This window comes from Plectrocnemia conspersa, unplaced genomic scaffold, assembly GCF_051122295.1.
Source record: "Plectrocnemia conspersa isolate PC_06_02 unplaced genomic scaffold, ASM5112229v1 ptg000002l, whole genome shotgun sequence".
Lineage (NCBI taxonomy): Eukaryota > Metazoa > Arthropoda > Insecta > Trichoptera > Polycentropodidae > Plectrocnemia > Plectrocnemia conspersa.
The window spans coordinates 14,224,492-14,241,490 of NW_028277166.1; the positions used below are offsets into that span (position 1 = coordinate 14,224,492).

The 16,999-nt window shown below is 26.4% G+C and overlaps 4 protein-coding genes across 5 annotated transcripts; all 4 read left to right on the forward strand.

Annotated features, from left to right (window-relative positions):
- The first annotated feature begins 693 nt into the window (after window positions 1–693).
- Window positions 694–1,372, forward strand: LOC148237789 (uncharacterized). Its single transcript, XM_088181294.1, has 3 exons — window positions 694–733; window positions 939–1,069; window positions 1,138–1,372. The coding sequence occupies exons 1-3, from the start codon at window positions 725–727 to the stop codon at window positions 1,370–1,372; spliced, it is 375 nt and encodes a 124-aa protein (XP_088037420.1). The 5' UTR covers window positions 694–724.
- An 823-nt stretch (window positions 1,373–2,195) lies between these two features.
- Window positions 2,196–3,067, forward strand: LOC148237790 (uncharacterized). 2 transcript variants are annotated; one of them, XM_088181390.1, is made up of 4 exons: window positions 2,196–2,334; window positions 2,396–2,499; window positions 2,568–2,787; window positions 2,838–3,067. In XM_088181390.1, exons 1-4 carry the CDS (start codon window positions 2,323–2,325, stop codon window positions 2,913–2,915), a joined length of 414 nt encoding a protein of 137 aa, XP_088037516.1. In that variant the 5' UTR covers window positions 2,196–2,322; the 3' UTR covers window positions 2,916–3,067. The 2 variants fall into 2 exon arrangements, with proteins under 2 accessions (XP_088037516.1, XP_088037518.1); XM_088181392.1 differs by having other exon boundaries at window positions 2,855–3,059.
- Window positions 3,068–8,534: 5,467 nt separating this feature from the next.
- LOC148237791 (cuticle protein CP14.6-like) lies at window positions 8,535–9,134 on the forward strand. The gene is made up of 3 exons (XM_088205456.1): window positions 8,535–8,576; window positions 8,656–8,765; window positions 8,837–9,134. Exons 1-3 carry the CDS (start codon window positions 8,568–8,570, stop codon window positions 9,027–9,029), a joined length of 312 nt encoding a protein of 103 aa, XP_088061582.1. The 5' UTR covers window positions 8,535–8,567; the 3' UTR covers window positions 9,030–9,134.
- A 3,327-nt stretch (window positions 9,135–12,461) lies between these two features.
- On the forward strand, window positions 12,462–16,511 carry LOC148237792 (endocuticle structural protein SgAbd-6-like). The gene is made up of 3 exons (XM_088181437.1): window positions 12,462–12,581; window positions 13,104–13,222; window positions 15,912–16,511. The coding sequence occupies exons 1-3, from the start codon at window positions 12,573–12,575 to the stop codon at window positions 16,087–16,089; spliced, it is 306 nt and encodes a 101-aa protein (XP_088037563.1). The 5' UTR covers window positions 12,462–12,572; the 3' UTR covers window positions 16,090–16,511.
- Window positions 16,512–16,999: the final 488 nt, after the last annotated feature.

A 16,999-nucleotide genomic window follows, 5' to 3' on the forward strand; every position in this document is an offset into this window, starting at 1 on the left:
TAAAGTTCTATTTAGTTATTGAATATAGAAAACTTTTATTTTGTACGAGACCAAATTTAATAAAATATTAAACACTATTCTTATTTATGCCTATATTTGGAAAGTAGTATATGTTAAAAAATATTAAAAGCTTATTTAATAAATAAATATGAGCTATATGAAGTAAATCAAAATTACTTATATTGAACTTTGACCAAGTAGAATCAATAAATAAATCAATAAATCGAATATGAAGATGCATCTAATATACTGCGTAGAAAAAAGTTGCAACATATTACCAATTAAGGTTGACGATAGTTATAACTGTTTTTAAATATCAGTGCGTCCGTAAATCACTCGTAAATACATAATGAAAGTAATAAATTGATGTTGCGAATTATTTCTATTGTATGTTATGAAATAATAATCACACGTATAATAATTCATACTACAAAATATAACATTATCGAAAAGTCATAAGCAATCAATATCTCTTCTATAATAAATCAACAGAATGCCATATTAATGACATTGAAGACCTTTTACCATAATAAAGAATGTTCAGTTGTGACTTGAGCGATGATTAAATATCTATCATCGTACATATAGGCAAATTATATCTCTCATCAAAAATCAATATGTATTTCAGATAAGAGCCAAAATTGTTATATTTTAACTGAAAGTATTCTAAAGTTTACTCACATTGAAGTTATACATTGCGCAGTGAAGATCATTTACTGAAGAAATGTATAAGGTAACAAATAAGATTTTTCATTTCTAATTAAACAATGGTGTACAATCAATCATGCATTCTTTGTAAAAAATATTAACAAATCGTAAGTGTATTATATAAAACAACGTGTTACATAAATCGAATTTGAGTAAGGTTTAATTAGAAAATTTCGACGCAACTAATTAAGGTCTCAAAATATGTATTCAAGACTAATGCACGATTTCAGTATTTTTTCATATTAGCACTAGTGCCATTATGTTATTCGTCGGGCGAAAAAGTCACCGTGAGAACAAGTCTTACAGAAGAAACACTGCCTGAAAGGAATCAAGTCAAATTGGGAGATTGGTACACTATTGAGTGAGTTACACTATTGAATATTAATAATCATTATTTAATAACACATACATGTATTTTTACTATTATAGTTTTGGAAGAGGAGAAGAGTTGATAAGAAGAGAGTTCGTGCAAATTCAGGAAGTAAACAGTCCGAAAGATTATCTTTATTCAGTAGTTGGATTTCTGATAGCCAAGGAAGATGGAAAATCACGTGCTTATTCTTATACTGGTTCTGACCAAAAAGTTAATATCTTGGGCTCCAGATTTGTGAATGACGAAAAGGAACTGAACCCAAAGACATTTTCGGAAGAATTTAAAAATTAATTTATTGTGTGAGCAATATTAATAAAGTTTCGCATACAATGTGATATTGATTTATTATTCTTACACTTAATCGATTAAGCGCCATTAATTTATCCAGCCAATTGAAACATAAATCAACGCTGAGATTTTTAGGTAGCAGTCGTTAGATCAATTTCTTTTATAATATTTTTTTTTACAAAGCGCAATCTGTGTTTAGTAACAATATTTAATTTCGTGTCAAAGATTGCTTTTATATATAGGTGCAAAATTATTTTAATTAGATGTCACTCCACTTAATAAAATAAAAATAGATATTTTTAAACTACAAATAATAATATAAATAACTTTAAAATACATAAAAATATTTTTTTGTAATTTTTGTAAAATAAAACATTATATTAAAAATAAAATTAAATGGCACTATACTGATAATATACGTTTAAATTAATGCAAATTTAAAAAATGCATATTCTGTATTAATTACAAGTAAAATATGATTTCTGAAATTATTTATTAAATAATGTATTATTTCTATCATGTGTTTGACGCAGGATGACTAAATATTTTACACGGATTAAATTAAACATTAGTTATACTATGACGCAAATAAGGCTTCGTTTATTCTGGGGCTTTTTTATTTAACATTGAAAATTTTCCTTATACATTTTATATACGAATTTTCCTTAATGTTAAAAATTATGATGTCTAAAGGAAAAATAAATGATAAAAACGTCCTTTTAGAAAGACAACCACAATAACTGGTTACTTTGGTTTTAGAATACTAATAAAACTGGTAAATATTTATAAAAGAGACTGTTTTGAGGGAAAATATATCAGTTCATATCCAATACGTGCAATTTAAACTTGTAATTCAATTAAAAAAATATAAAAGTGACCGTGTTTATAATTGTGTTTTTCATATAAGTGAAATAACTGTGTACAAAATACATTATTAAATCAATTTTAAAATAATGATTGTAAAGGTAAATTAAAAATATTAATATAATATACTATTCACATATTGTATTATTAATTCTGTTTTAGGTTGTTATTCTATTAACTTATATTTCTAGCCAAATTATGGTTAAGTCGTTTCCGATTATCAGTGAATCGAAAAATGACAAAATTCAAAAACTATTTCATTTTAAGTGAGTGTTGATGAAATATTAAATCATTTTTAAAGTTATTATGGACAATAATAAAAATATTGTTTTAGGTTAGATACACCAAATTATATTAGAGAAGAGACTGGGTATTTTCTGGAAAAACCAGATGGCCAAAAAATATTTTTAACTGATGGAAATCAAAAGTTTTTGAAAGAAGATGGAAATTTTTATACAATTGATATGTCTTACAAAGAAAATGAAAATAGTATCAAGCGTCCAACTAAAGAGCAATTTAAAAATATTGCATCAAAATCTCCAAAATCTAAATTGGTGAGTTATTTTTTTTAAACAAAATAGGTATTTTTAATATTTATGTTCAGGAAATTTATTTTTTCAGAAAAAAATATCTGGAAAGAATAAAAGGCCACACATTTCTACAAAAACTATGCATTCATTAAACGGATGATCTTAAAATAATATGAGATTTTTAAAAAAATAGCGAAATTGTTTTATATTTAATAATTTATTCTGTAAATAAAATAATGAAATATATTTAATAATTTATTCTGTAAATAAAATATTTATATCAAATTTAAAAAAATATATTTTCTTTACAAAATTTATACTAGCATTCGACCATAGATGTCAATATAACAATAGTCATAATTTTATGAGAGAAAAATAATATTTTAGAGATGATCACAACAGTTACATGTAATCTATTGCAACACACAGGTTACGCATATTTTAAAAATACATTTAATATATTACCATAAAAATCAAAGGGTCATTCAGATAGAAATAACTAATGATATAATCATAACCAATATGCAAGTTTTCTTTAAAAATAATTTAATTTATAAATAAACATTTCGTTATTATAAAAAAATATATACATATAATTTTTACATATGTATTATTGCACTTTAATACACATATTGACATATTTGTCGATTGAACATATTGCACAAAAACATATCCGATTGCAATAAAGTTTTGCAATCCATAGCGGTAACTGGTCAACACTATTCGGTAATTTTCAACTTTGGCATATTGTGTTTAGTACATTTTGCTACACGTTACTACATATATAAATTTACACGTCTTTCACTACGCACATTGAAAAGATACTATAAATATTCATAGCTGAATCTAGGCAAACATATTTATTAATAAATGTATTACATTTAATTTCTTAAAGCAAAATCATATTAATATTTTTTAATAATTTGCTAAATAAATATATTTTTTTAAATTAAATCCTTAACTTTTTTTTAAACGTTTTTAAATGAAACATTTATTATTAATACTATTATTAAAAATGCGCAGATATTTTATATAAATTCAAGCAACAAAATATTTCTTAAATACTCATTATTTCAATTTAAATTAAGATATTTTGCTTTTACAATTGCAAAATTTTAAATTTAAATGCTTATAATTTTTTAATATATAGCACCATTACAAATTATATATTCGTGATCTTAACAGATTTTATCTTATTGTGCAATTTTTTACCTTACTTCATATAACACATTTATACGCCTATCTATATAATATTTTAGTCTATTACATAATCACATATTTGCTTGAATGTGAGATGAATGATATCGTACGATAATAATATTTCCATACTGTGTTTATTTAATATTTTTTTCGGTTTCATTTAATATCATTTAATCCAAATCGACCATGAACCAAAACTTCAATGTGTACGTCGTTTGCAACTCTTCAACTTTGTAATGTTACAAAAATATAAAAAATTCTGATACACCTAGTAGGTGGTCATTATATTGAGTTATATGACATCAGCTAATACTATGCCTTGGCTTACAAAAATATTATTAAGAATAATAAGAAAACCACGATTGCACTTATTTAGAAGATATCTGTGTATAAATATATTATAGATAAATATAGGTCGAAAATTCATTGCAATTGAAAATCCGAGACAATTGCTAGCATTGGTTAGCAGCATATAATTACTTTCACTGCTATAGATTGTGTGACACATACCCTGCAGCTGGCGATGTATAAAGCTATTATCGTTAAAGAAAAATATTGATCAGATCATAAAAGAACGCACAAATAGTGCAGTAAAAAAAGTAAATATATATTTATTAAAATGTCAGGTTACGTGTGTGTGATTTATCAATTTATTATCAAATATAAAATATATTTATAATTGCGATGAAATAGTATGTTTTTTATACAAGAACAATATTTTTCAAGCGCTACAATAAAATTATTTTAAATAATTTGTATTTGTATATTAGTTAACTTACTTAATGCAACTTATGACAAAAGCGTTATTATATCCGATTAATAAAATTCGACGTCTATCATTATATCAATAAAAAAAGTATAGTGCAATGAAAATCGTATGATAAGTTTAACCCTTTGATTGATAAAATCCAATGGCAAGAATCACTGGATCTGACATCATCATAAAATGAACAATCAAATACATTTTTAATTGGCTGTAGGATTTTCTGTTGTATTAGCTTCAGTGGCAAATAACATTTTAATACAATTTATATCAAACCCACCCATCATTGTGTAGCGGTAAAATATACAGTGGTTGTAAAATATTTAAAAATATATTTTTAACAAAAAAAGGCTCTTAAATTTTTTGAGAAATCAGCTAATTTCTCAAGAAATGCGAAATCTTGATTCAGCATTTTTCTAAAGCAATTCTTAAAAAAGAATTCTTAAGTAAAAACACTAGGTAGACGTGATGCAATTCTGGTTATATCTGATGAAATATTTTTATTTGATTATTTACGCATTAATGATGAAATAAGAGGTCTTGATCTTGAAGATCTTGTGCCTTTAATAAAATTTCACTAAACATTGGATTTTCAATCTGCTTCTATGAAAGGTTCGCCTTTATCATTTAATTTGCAAAAACTTATTATACAGCGATAGTTATTACATGCATTAAAAAATAAAAAAATAATAGGCAAGTACGTAATATAAATGATAAATTTGCTAATGCTAATGCAGCATTTAAAACTAAAAAAATATAAAACAAAAAGTCCGGTTAGCTGACCAAAAATCTGCAAAATAATTACAAATATATATAAGTACAGGTAACAACAGGAAATCTACAAAAGATGTTGGATACTTTGCTGACTGTATAGCTCACATACATATATTGAAAGTAAAAGGGTTTTCTCGGCACCGGCAAATTTTGTTCAAAAAAATATCATCTTGAGCTACTTATCCCTAAACTGTTAGTTCTAAATGCTATTTTAGGAATAAAAAATAAATTAAATACATATATGCCAATTTTTTTCCTGTTAATTAAATAATTTACTGTATGTTTTTTAAATTAAAATCCTATTTTAATTTAATATTTTATTTAACTTTTTTAATCTTTATACATTTTTTTTAATTTCACGTGATTCTTGAATTTTCCATGAATATTAAGTTCAAATTTCTCGTTTCTTGGGAACAAAAAAATATCCGAAAAACGAATTATCTAAAACGCAATCACGAATTTTCAATAAAATGATATCTTCGAATCGACTGTCAAAGTCTGACTATTATCATTACTAGGAATTGCAATAATACCGAAATTTTCAATATTAGTATTACCGAGAGAAATAATAGGCAATAACGGTATTTTTATTATTATTTTAATTAATTAGTAAAAAAATTATCTTAATACGAATACCCGGCAATTATTGTTTCTTTATTATAAATATTTAATTACATCATAACCCTTTTAATGTTTACAATGTTTACATCCAGAATTTACAATTTTCCTGACCTTCGGATACTTTTAAAAATATTTTTAATATGCTGATCTTTATGCTATCTACGAGTACATCAATAAGACGACTGTGTTTAAAAATCTTCTTAACCCATTTATATTTTTACTTTGATTAATTTATAACATTATCAAAAAAATATATTTCTAAAAATTCGGGCTTTTTAAATTAATTATTTAATTAGTTATTTAAATTTTAAAAATACGGTAATACTGCATAATCCTATTTTACTTTTAAAATCCTACGCCGATAACACTACTTATGTTAATGCCGCCATTGCGACCCTTAGACCGACATTTAATAGAAAAAACGCGCAAACTATAAAAAATAAAATTTTAATATATTAACAATTAATTAGACCCATTTTAACATATGCTTGTCCGATGTAGATTAACATCAGTAATACTATTTTTTCTAAATTGCAAGTCATTCAAAACAAAGCTATAAAAATAATATATAAAACACCTTTTAAACTAATCTTTAAAAATGCAGATTAACCTTCAAATACTCACAATTAAAGAACAAAATATTAAAAAAATATATCACGAAACCACACTAAACCACTAAATTCGTGTATCAGTGACATTAAAATAAAAACAACATTAAATTTAAATACAAGCACAAAATGCCAAAACACATATTGCTTTAGAGGCTAAAGACAACATATTAATAATTCCAGTTCTCCAATGAAATATATTATACTCAAATTATCATTTAATTTATTGTTTTCTTTTTGTTTCCTGTAAAAAAAATTTTCGCTTAAATTCGTTAATAAGTTTTATTGTATTCAAACTTTATTTACAGAATCTTTTTAGATTTTAAAAAACTCAAAAACTGAGTCAAAGAGTTATTAAAAATATTAAAACACTATGTTTATTACCAGACTTTGCTTGGAACAGATTTAAACTCATTCTTTATTAATTTTAATGAAAGTTGATAATAGCACAATTGACCTAGAAATGGCAGTCAGAATGACACGTGCAATGTCACGTCGCTACTGTTCAGCATTTGAGAAGATTTTCTGTGACAGACAAACAAACAGACAGGCACGTGTATTTTCTGTTACCCTCTTGACAGTCAACGTACTTCTAATATGTGAAGTAGCAAGCGATTAAAGTCTTCGTTATTTTCAAGGCAAAGCTGTCCAAATAATCTGTTATTGAGTGTATGACTTTTGATTTTGTAATGACCTATGCAGACGATCATTAAGGTTTTTGCAAGTCTGAGCCAAATGTTGTCATAGTCGATACATTTGGCACAGACTAAAAAAATACACAGTGATAACGCCACAAAAAAGTATTGTGTCCAGCTATTTTTAATTTTAAAATTTAATTTCATTTAAATCACATCATTTGCATCATACAACCTATATTTTTTGCAAATATGTATCACTGCAGTAATTGTTTCTATGTGTCAAGAGATGTTTTCCTAAAATATTTTGATGTTGAAAACATTTCCTATAGCCCACATTTGCTCTTCAACGGCTTCTGTTTTTTAGGGATCACTATTGCCCCACAAAATTACTTCAATACCTTCTTTGAAAATCACTGTTTTAAACGCTCTATGTGGTCCTCAAAATGTTGATCCACAGCTCCATTTATGTTAAATGGAAAAAATAAAAATGTAGAAGCTATGTTATGAAGACAATAAAAATAATACTACACTTTTACTTTGATCACCTTGTAAGGAAGAAGATAACATCTTGAATGATGAAATTACAGCAGTGGTTCGAAAAGAGCACTACCTGCATATTGATAATTGTAGCCAGAACAATTTAAAGCGTATGATAACAGGCACAAAAAATACTGATATTATTTTTTAGTTGCAATAAAATTTCTGTTTCGGCCAAATACGAAAAATGCAGTTTTAGTGGAAATCTATAAATCTTCTAACGTCCTTCTCAAATAGATAATATATGGTTGAAATGATAAATTAATTAAATAAAAACATAGTTTACCAATTTAAAATGCAAATAATATTCAATTTGAGTTTTACATATGAGTAAAGAATTAATGTGTACACAAAAGGGTAAGACATCTGTGACGAATGAGTAACACGCTGACCTTAAGTTAATCATTGGAAAAATATTATATATTACCCAACATCCAATACTAATAAGACGAGAAAGTTTTTTCCTCTGAACCTAAGCATTTCGTTTAAACAATGTTGGCCAATCAAAGGCCGTTTGAGATTGCATTATCGCCGGACTCTTATAGGCTTATGCAAATGTGAAGATGTGCATAACTTTTTTTATTTGATGTGACTATATAAAAGACCATGTTCGAATCATTAGATACCAGTCACGTTTCAGACACGGTAAAGACAAACTCAACCATGAAAACGGTGAGGGGTGAAAAATAAACGTGAATTTGTGTTATTAAAATTTATATTGTGATTTAATTATGATGTGACATATTTGCAGATAGTAGTATTTGCCTTTTTGATAGTCGCGGCGTTGGCTGCCCCACAACAAGACGTAACGATCGTTCGTTACGATAACGACAATAACGGAATAGATTCGTATAATTTTGCGTGAGTTTTCAATGGTTTAAAACATGAATATTCAAGCTAAGTATTGAACCTTTCTATATTATCAATTGCAGATACGAAACTAGCGATGGAACTGCGCACTCAGAACAAGGACAGTTGAAGAACATTGGAACTGAAAACGAAGCTTTGTCCGTCACGGGAAGCTTTCAATACGTAGGCCCAGATGGTGTATTGTACAAAGTTACTTACATCGCCGATGAAAATGGATTCCAGCCTCAAGGAGACCACATTCCAAAAGCTCTCTAAAACATTTATCTCACTATAAATGACCAAAAATTATTTATCCAAATTTCTACTGTATATTATGCTTGTTAATTTTATAACAAAATAAATTATACACATTTAAATACATGTATATTTTTCATTACATATCCAATATCAAATGTAGATTTTTGCAAGGTCGACGCATATTGAATTTGTTTACTACTTTTTGACATTATATTATTCTGACTATCTCGGATCAAGATTGATGCTCTTATTTTATCGACAAGTTTCCAAATAAAATTATACATACATATGTATATGCACAACGTCACCATATAATAAATAGCTTTGTCCCATTTTTTACAGTAATTTATCTTATGGCGTTTTATATATTATCCAGTTATACAAAGTAGTATTCAAATAAAACACAATAGTTTAAATCGTATCTATTAAATTTAGGTAAGATACACATCAACTTACCACGATCCATAATTTGCATATTGATTCAATTAATCAACAAATGTAAAAAAATATTTTAGAAGTTTTATAATTATTATGTTGTAGTATGTATATATGTACATCTTGTACATATTCTTTTCGAACGCATCTCATGAATTTGTCACTCAAATGATGTCATTATTGACGACAATATGTTAAGCATTTAATTACATTCGAAATGCTCGTAACTTGATCAGGTAATGATATAAATACGCGTGAATAATTGAAAAACGAGTTTTTCAATAAGGATGTTCATATGCAAAAATAAATAAATATTCCATTACACGAAGCTCAATTGACTTTTACTTTTGTTGTAGTTATTATTTTAATTAAATGAGGACATGATATTTCACGATTTATTAAAAAATAATACAAACTACATATTACTACACAAAAATATATTTTAACCTTTTGATTTCAATATTATTTACTATACGTATTACATATTTGTTCAAAATAAATAGTTAATACAATATTATTGGATAATATTTCATGTATACATATATATGTATTATATATCTTTGCATTTTTTTTGTCACAAGAATATTTGTAAAATAAAGATAAAGTGCATTAAAATTTTTTTAAATATAGTTATATTAAATCTTAAATCTTAAAATGCATTCAATGAGCCTGTATACGAATTTTTAATATGTTTTATAAAGCACTGCTTCTTCCAATTATTTTATTCAACAAAAACGTCGCTTTTCCCTGTTTTAAATTCATGACATCATTTTATCTGTAGCTAACTGAGAGCTCAGTGCTGCTGCCAATACGGTCTGGTAAATCTGGCAAAAACGCCATCCTTCGGTTTACGCGGTAGATACGTTCCAGGAAATTTGCGTTAATCGAAACCGCGTAAACCAAGACATAGAACGAAATTTGTAATAAAGCAATTGTATAGTATTTACCAGTACTTTTTAATGTTTCTGTAAATTATAAAGTGAACAAGCAAAATCTTCAGCAACACACATGTATTCTAAAAATCAACTCAAAAAACACTGCATGGGCAGTGTGAGATGTTCTATATGTAGATAAAATGCAAGAAATAAGCTAATAACACGCTATGAGTGTGAAATAGAACATATTTAATTTAGAGTATTTAAAAAAATGTTTTTTTTCTTAATTGCGTAAATCGAGGGATAAGTGTATCTCTACTTTTTAAATATATATCTCATATTAACAAAAACCGGCTCTTGATACTTAGGGAAATAATGTCATATCATGATTAAAGCTATAATAATAAAAAACTATATTATTTTCTGACCTACTTATTAAAACTTTATATTATTACAAGATATACTGTTGCTATATCACTACTATCATATAAACTAATATACTAGCGTTTGTTGTGTTACAATGTATTTTTTTAATTAATAATAATGACTTAAAATATTACAAACAAAATTTCAAGAAGGAGTACGAATCGTATCCGTAATTGTATCCTGATGCTTTTTTTCTAGAAGCGTTGAGATACATCTCATTGCATTCACAGCGTAGCGTTTACTCAATAAAACATATTTGAAAGTTGCTAAATGGCGGTGTAGACAATCCTTCAATGTTCGGCAAATTTTAACTGCCAGCTTTAGAATGCTCTAAAGAGTCGCGATCGCATCCCTCATTCTTACGGTCAAAACATAAGCTTGCCAAACGCAAGGATATTTTCAGTGTCTTAGGGGGAACTGGTGCACATATATTTTAGGTGTGCACTATTGTTGTTTTTTTTAATATTTAATGGTATAATTATTGTTTGTATAATGACCAATTTGACGCATTGAAAACAGCTGTTAAATCATGATGCTAAAATTTGTATTAAAAAATAAAATACACAAATAGTTAACCATTTAAAATTACTTTCTGATTTCATTGCCAGTGGTGGGACTTATTTAGTCAGTAAGACTTTGGAAAAGCTATTTGATATATAGTTTTACTGCATAATGATTATATAACACCAATATATAGATAAAATTTACATATTATTATAGAGTCGAAAATCATCTAAAGTTTATTGTTGATGCCTCTCAAAATATATGAGTCTCTTTGGTCTCTGATTTTTGCTGGTTAGCTCTTCTATCGATCAAAAGGAAGTGTTTTTTCAATTTATTTCATGTCTAGGGGATCAGAATTTGTGATTTTTTATAATTACAGTTCCGAGCGTGCATTACAGATTATGTTTTCATAGATTTTCCTAATCTCATGGTTGAATATCTTTATATATAATTAATATAACAACAATTTACGCCTCATTGTACTTCATATTGAACACGTACATTTTTTTTGTCGACACTATAATACACAAGGATTACCAAAATAAAAATAAATAAGTTCAACTTTAAATAAAAAAAAATTAAAACACAACACAAGCATCTAAATAAATAAATTAAAGTATGTATTTATTTAATACAAACGTCTTGTTAAAATTAATCAATTCGATAATTAAATAATTCTAATCAGTTATTTTTTATAAAACAACCTATAAAACTAAAATCATATTAATTATTTTTTGCAATTTTTTTTTTTACATATTTTTAAATAGTTAAATACCTTTAAAATCTGAATAAAAAAAATTTAACTTGTATTTTTCAATACTTAACTAGAATCATATCTTATGAGTAATAAAGTTACCTTAGAAAAATTTTATCATAAGTGTGCGATGGTATATGAATATGAGCTACATTATGATTACAGAATAAAAAATTAACATATAAGTAAATTATTACAAACATTGTTACAACGCTATTGCTTAATTCATATGCCCTAAATGATAGATTATCCGTAATCAGCATCGTAATTGCCAATTATTCTCTCGTTGCGTAAAAGATCAATAGAAAATTGCATGCAAATGCCAATACATGAAAAACGCTCCGGGATATTAGTTAGTTAAACCTAAAGCGATCAATACAACCAACAAAAGAGTGAACTATCGGAAAGAAAACCAAAAAAGGAACGGCACAACGATACCGCCTAATGTTAATCCACTTAAAACTAAAATCAAACAGCTTGTGGATCACAGTCCGACGCTAACAGTACAACTGGTCTGTCTGTTCTTCCTCGTCGTGGAAAGTCCGATAAGAAATTTCTTTAACGACAATGTCAAACGTGAGTGTTTTTTAAAAGAATTTAACATTCTGCCAATTTTCCGCTTCCGTATTTTGATATATTATAAACGCGAGTCGCGAGCTTTTAACGTTTCACAACAATTTTAGTCGTAAAACGTAATCTGCGATAATAACTGGTTGTTGTGTAAAATATTATGTTATAAGCTAATAAATTAGATATTAAATCTTGCATTGTTATTTCATATTATTTAATATCTGTAAATTCTTATATTTTTGTAAAATATATTTGCATGAGATAATAGATTGAATATTGAATCTTAAATTTGTATATTATTTAATATATTGATTTTACATTTCACAACTATAAATTAATAAGCGATGCACGTAGATTGGTTAGAAATGGTTCATATTTAAATGATAATACATACTCTATTTTGGCACAACTTTCACTCGACAGTCAAATATATTTTATTACTATATACAATAGGACAGCTTGATTTAAATTTCAAATACATGCATTCCATACATGATTTAAACCGTTTTCTTTTTAATTTATTTTCAGATTTTTCTCTTTGTCTTCGCTCTTACGTTGGCTTCGACATTTGCCGATAACGATGATGCTAAAGCTACTCTTTCTAACTACGAGTTTGTTAGAGGACCATCAAACACTTATCAATTTGGGTAATATATACCTAATAAAAAAAATTCATGTCGAAAAATTAAAGGTGTAAACATTTAATAATACTAAAATAAATAAAACTACTATAAATAAAGTTTTTCTTCAGTCATATTTATAAATATTATTTTCTTTATTTTATGAATATATATAAATATCTTGAAACACTATTTATAAAATTAAAATAAAAATTATTTTATTGGAAAATTTAAAAATCAAGAATAAAATGTATTAAAATTATTATAATAATAATTCTAAAAAAATATTATCCTTTAGAGAAAAAAATGTTTTTACTGTTTTTTCTTAATTTTTTTGTTTTAATTGCTGTTTTACCATTAATTGTAAATACAATCAGCAACTACTAAATAAATAGTGAGATATCAGTCTCTAAATCAGTAAATTTTTTAAATATATTCGTATATTAAATATGATTTTGATCTCCTAGATATTTATTTTATTTTAATTAATTATTTAGCTTAATAGCTAATTTTTACATAAATATATAAATTGAAAAACTATTAGGTCCATATGAAAATCTAACCCATATCTTTTAGGAATTAGTCACCGAATAAAACCACTTGTCTATTGAGCTGTTTTTTTAATAAGCAATCAGTGTTTTAAAATAGTTGTCATAAATGTCATTGAAATTAACTCCTAGCAATACAATATTGACTATAAATTTATGTTATGTAATTGAATTCGGAATACCTTTCTTTAAAAGATCATTGAAATCGAAGTTACGATGAAACTAATATTTCAAAGTACGTTTTTACAAAACAAAATGACGAAACAGTAATGCATCGCGATTATGAATTTTTCGATGGCTATAAATATACCACTGATCTCAAATTATTTTTATTCTATCTATAAAGATTCATACAGCCATTAAAAAATTGACATTTTAGATTTCTATGGTTTTGAGAAGCCCAAGTCGCATAGTTTCGCAGAACTGAACTTCCTGACTTAAACCTAATATTAAATGACTTTCAGGTTATTTTGCTTGCTCCCTTTTGAATTATTTTCAATTTGTCGCTTAAAACTTTATCGTTTCCTGATTTTTTTGATATACGAAAATCACTCCATAAAATGGCTGGTAAATCGTATATAAAACTTTAGACCAGTTAAGGTTCATTTGGGACCTACTAAATGGTTTGCTATATTTCTTTACATAATATATTCGCAATCACTGTCGGCAAGCGCTACTAGAACAACAACGCAGGTTTTGTCTGCGTCGTTCAACATCTACTAACCACTTTTACCTTTTGAAAACTGTGAAAATCAATTTTAAAATCCAGGTCGATGTAGTCTATACTGACTTTCAAAAAAAATTGTCATTAGCTACTCTTTTGAAAGTTAAGCAACTTCGCTTTTTCAAACTCACTTCTGGAGTACTACAGTCCTCTGCTCTTTTTTTGATCTTTGTTAAACGGCAATTAACACGCTGATGACTTAAAGTGTTTCAGAGTATTCGCATAAATTCGGATTCACTCTCTTTACAGAAAAACATAAAATCGGTGTGGAGTTAGTTTGTAGCACCATTGTCTGGAATCCGGGTGAAGCGAATTACTCATTATTGTTGAAGAGATTTCAAAAAAAATATTTCTACAAGAGGAATTACGAGTCGTACCCGTATTTGTATCTTAGTGCCTTTTTTCTAGGAGTGCTAAGATACAATTCATTGCATTCTCGGCGTAGCGTCCACACAATGATGCACTTTTTAAAATTGCTTAGGGGCGGTGTTGACAATCCGTTTACGCTCGGTGACTTAGCTACGAGCTTTAAGATTACGTTCCTTATTTCTGATCATTGCGACCAAGACGTCAACGCTCCTCTTTCAAGAATAAACCAGCTTCTCAACGTGCTTGCCAAACACAATGATGTTTTTGGCAATAGCTATGAGAAGCTGGAAAAATATACGTTTTTATAACTATTTAAAAATATATAATTGTTTGTATAATGCTCATCATGATCCATCAATAAATTTGTCAAGTCTTAATGGTCTGATTTATAATAAAAAATAAATAAAATAAGTGTATTTTTTACACATACAGTAATTAATTAAATAGTGTATAAAACACAATAATTGTTTTTAACATAGTAAATTTAATCCATTTAGTATTGTTTGTAATAAGATATTTAAAACTCAAAACGCATTTTTAATTTTGATATATGATTAAGCGTTTTTATCATGATGCAAAAAGTTTATTTTGGTAGTATTTGATGGGTTATAAATGATTTTATATCATTTTTTTAAATAACATATATTAATTATAATAAACAGCAAACATCTTATTATACATTTCGATTATCTATACTACTATGTAAAATGTGATAAATTTACACATATTTACATAATAGTAATCAAAATATAATAAGCATTTAAAAATTGATTTATCATACACAAAAAATATTTGAGCATCTTAAAATCACAATGAATGCATCAAATATTTGTGTAATATAAGATTAAGTAGATATCATAATCAATTATAATTTAAATAAAAATAATAAATATTTTAACTCAATGGTATTTTGCGTACTTAATGACATTGAAGCCATTCAAAATTTACATATTGATAAAATAATTAATCGTATTTTAAATTTAAAAAAATGCATTACAATATCAGCCTTGTAATTAAACGAATGCTCATCTTAAAAAATAGAAAGTGTTTATTATTTTATGTAATATTTTTTTAGATTTGACACCAGCGATGGCACGTCTCGTCAAGAAAAGGGCAAGGACGACGAGGATCAAAACTTGGCCATCGACGGGTCAGTGTCCTGGGTGGCCCAAGACGGCTCCAGATATTTGATGACTTTCAAAGCCGACAAGAGAGGATACAGGCCAATCATAAAAAGGATATCGGGTCCTTGAGAATGATTTACGCCGTGATAATAAATTACTATCGTTCTTCAAACGCACCTTTTTGGCATGGCGAAAATGGCGCGACGTTATTTATTGAATTTTTATATATATTGCTATGATATCATAGTTGTATTTTTAATATTATTTTATTTTTGGGTAAGTTTGAAATTGATAAAAACTTGACCTTCAATGTTGAGAGACGAATAACGAGAATCGATTAATTGGATTGGAAGCACTGCATACCATGTTTACATTACACATGCACAAGAACCAGTAAGATATATTTTTAATGCAATTGAAAAGGTCACTTTTTATGCGACAATATAATAAATATAGATCATATCATATTTTTAAATACAAAAATAAATTATACAATAATATGTACATATATTTTACAATAAAATCTTTTTATGTTATTTATTTGATTACTTAAATTATTGTACTACTATTTTTTTAATTAATAATATCATCTCTTGCGAAAAAAACTTGTACTTATATTATTTAATATATAAATTTTGGTGGTTAAAAATATAATATAAATTTTAGAGAATAATTTATCTAATGTAAAAATTATTTATAGATCAATTTAGAACAACTTTTCAATAATTATAAAACAGCTATTGCATTTAAATTATATTGCTAAAAATATAATAGCAAACTCAAAGAAAAAACATATAATATTGTTTAACACTTACATTCTGTAAAACCAATTATCATATTTCGAAACAGAACTGTAGTAAAATCTTACTTTAATTAACAAGGCAATTCATTTAATAATATAATATAATAATTATCCATAAAAATAATATAAATAGATGCTACGTCAAGAATACAATGAATTGTATTCCAACGTTCTTAGTAAAAAGGCAGTAATAATTACGTAATCCACTATGTATAAATATCGCAGATATTGTCTCTA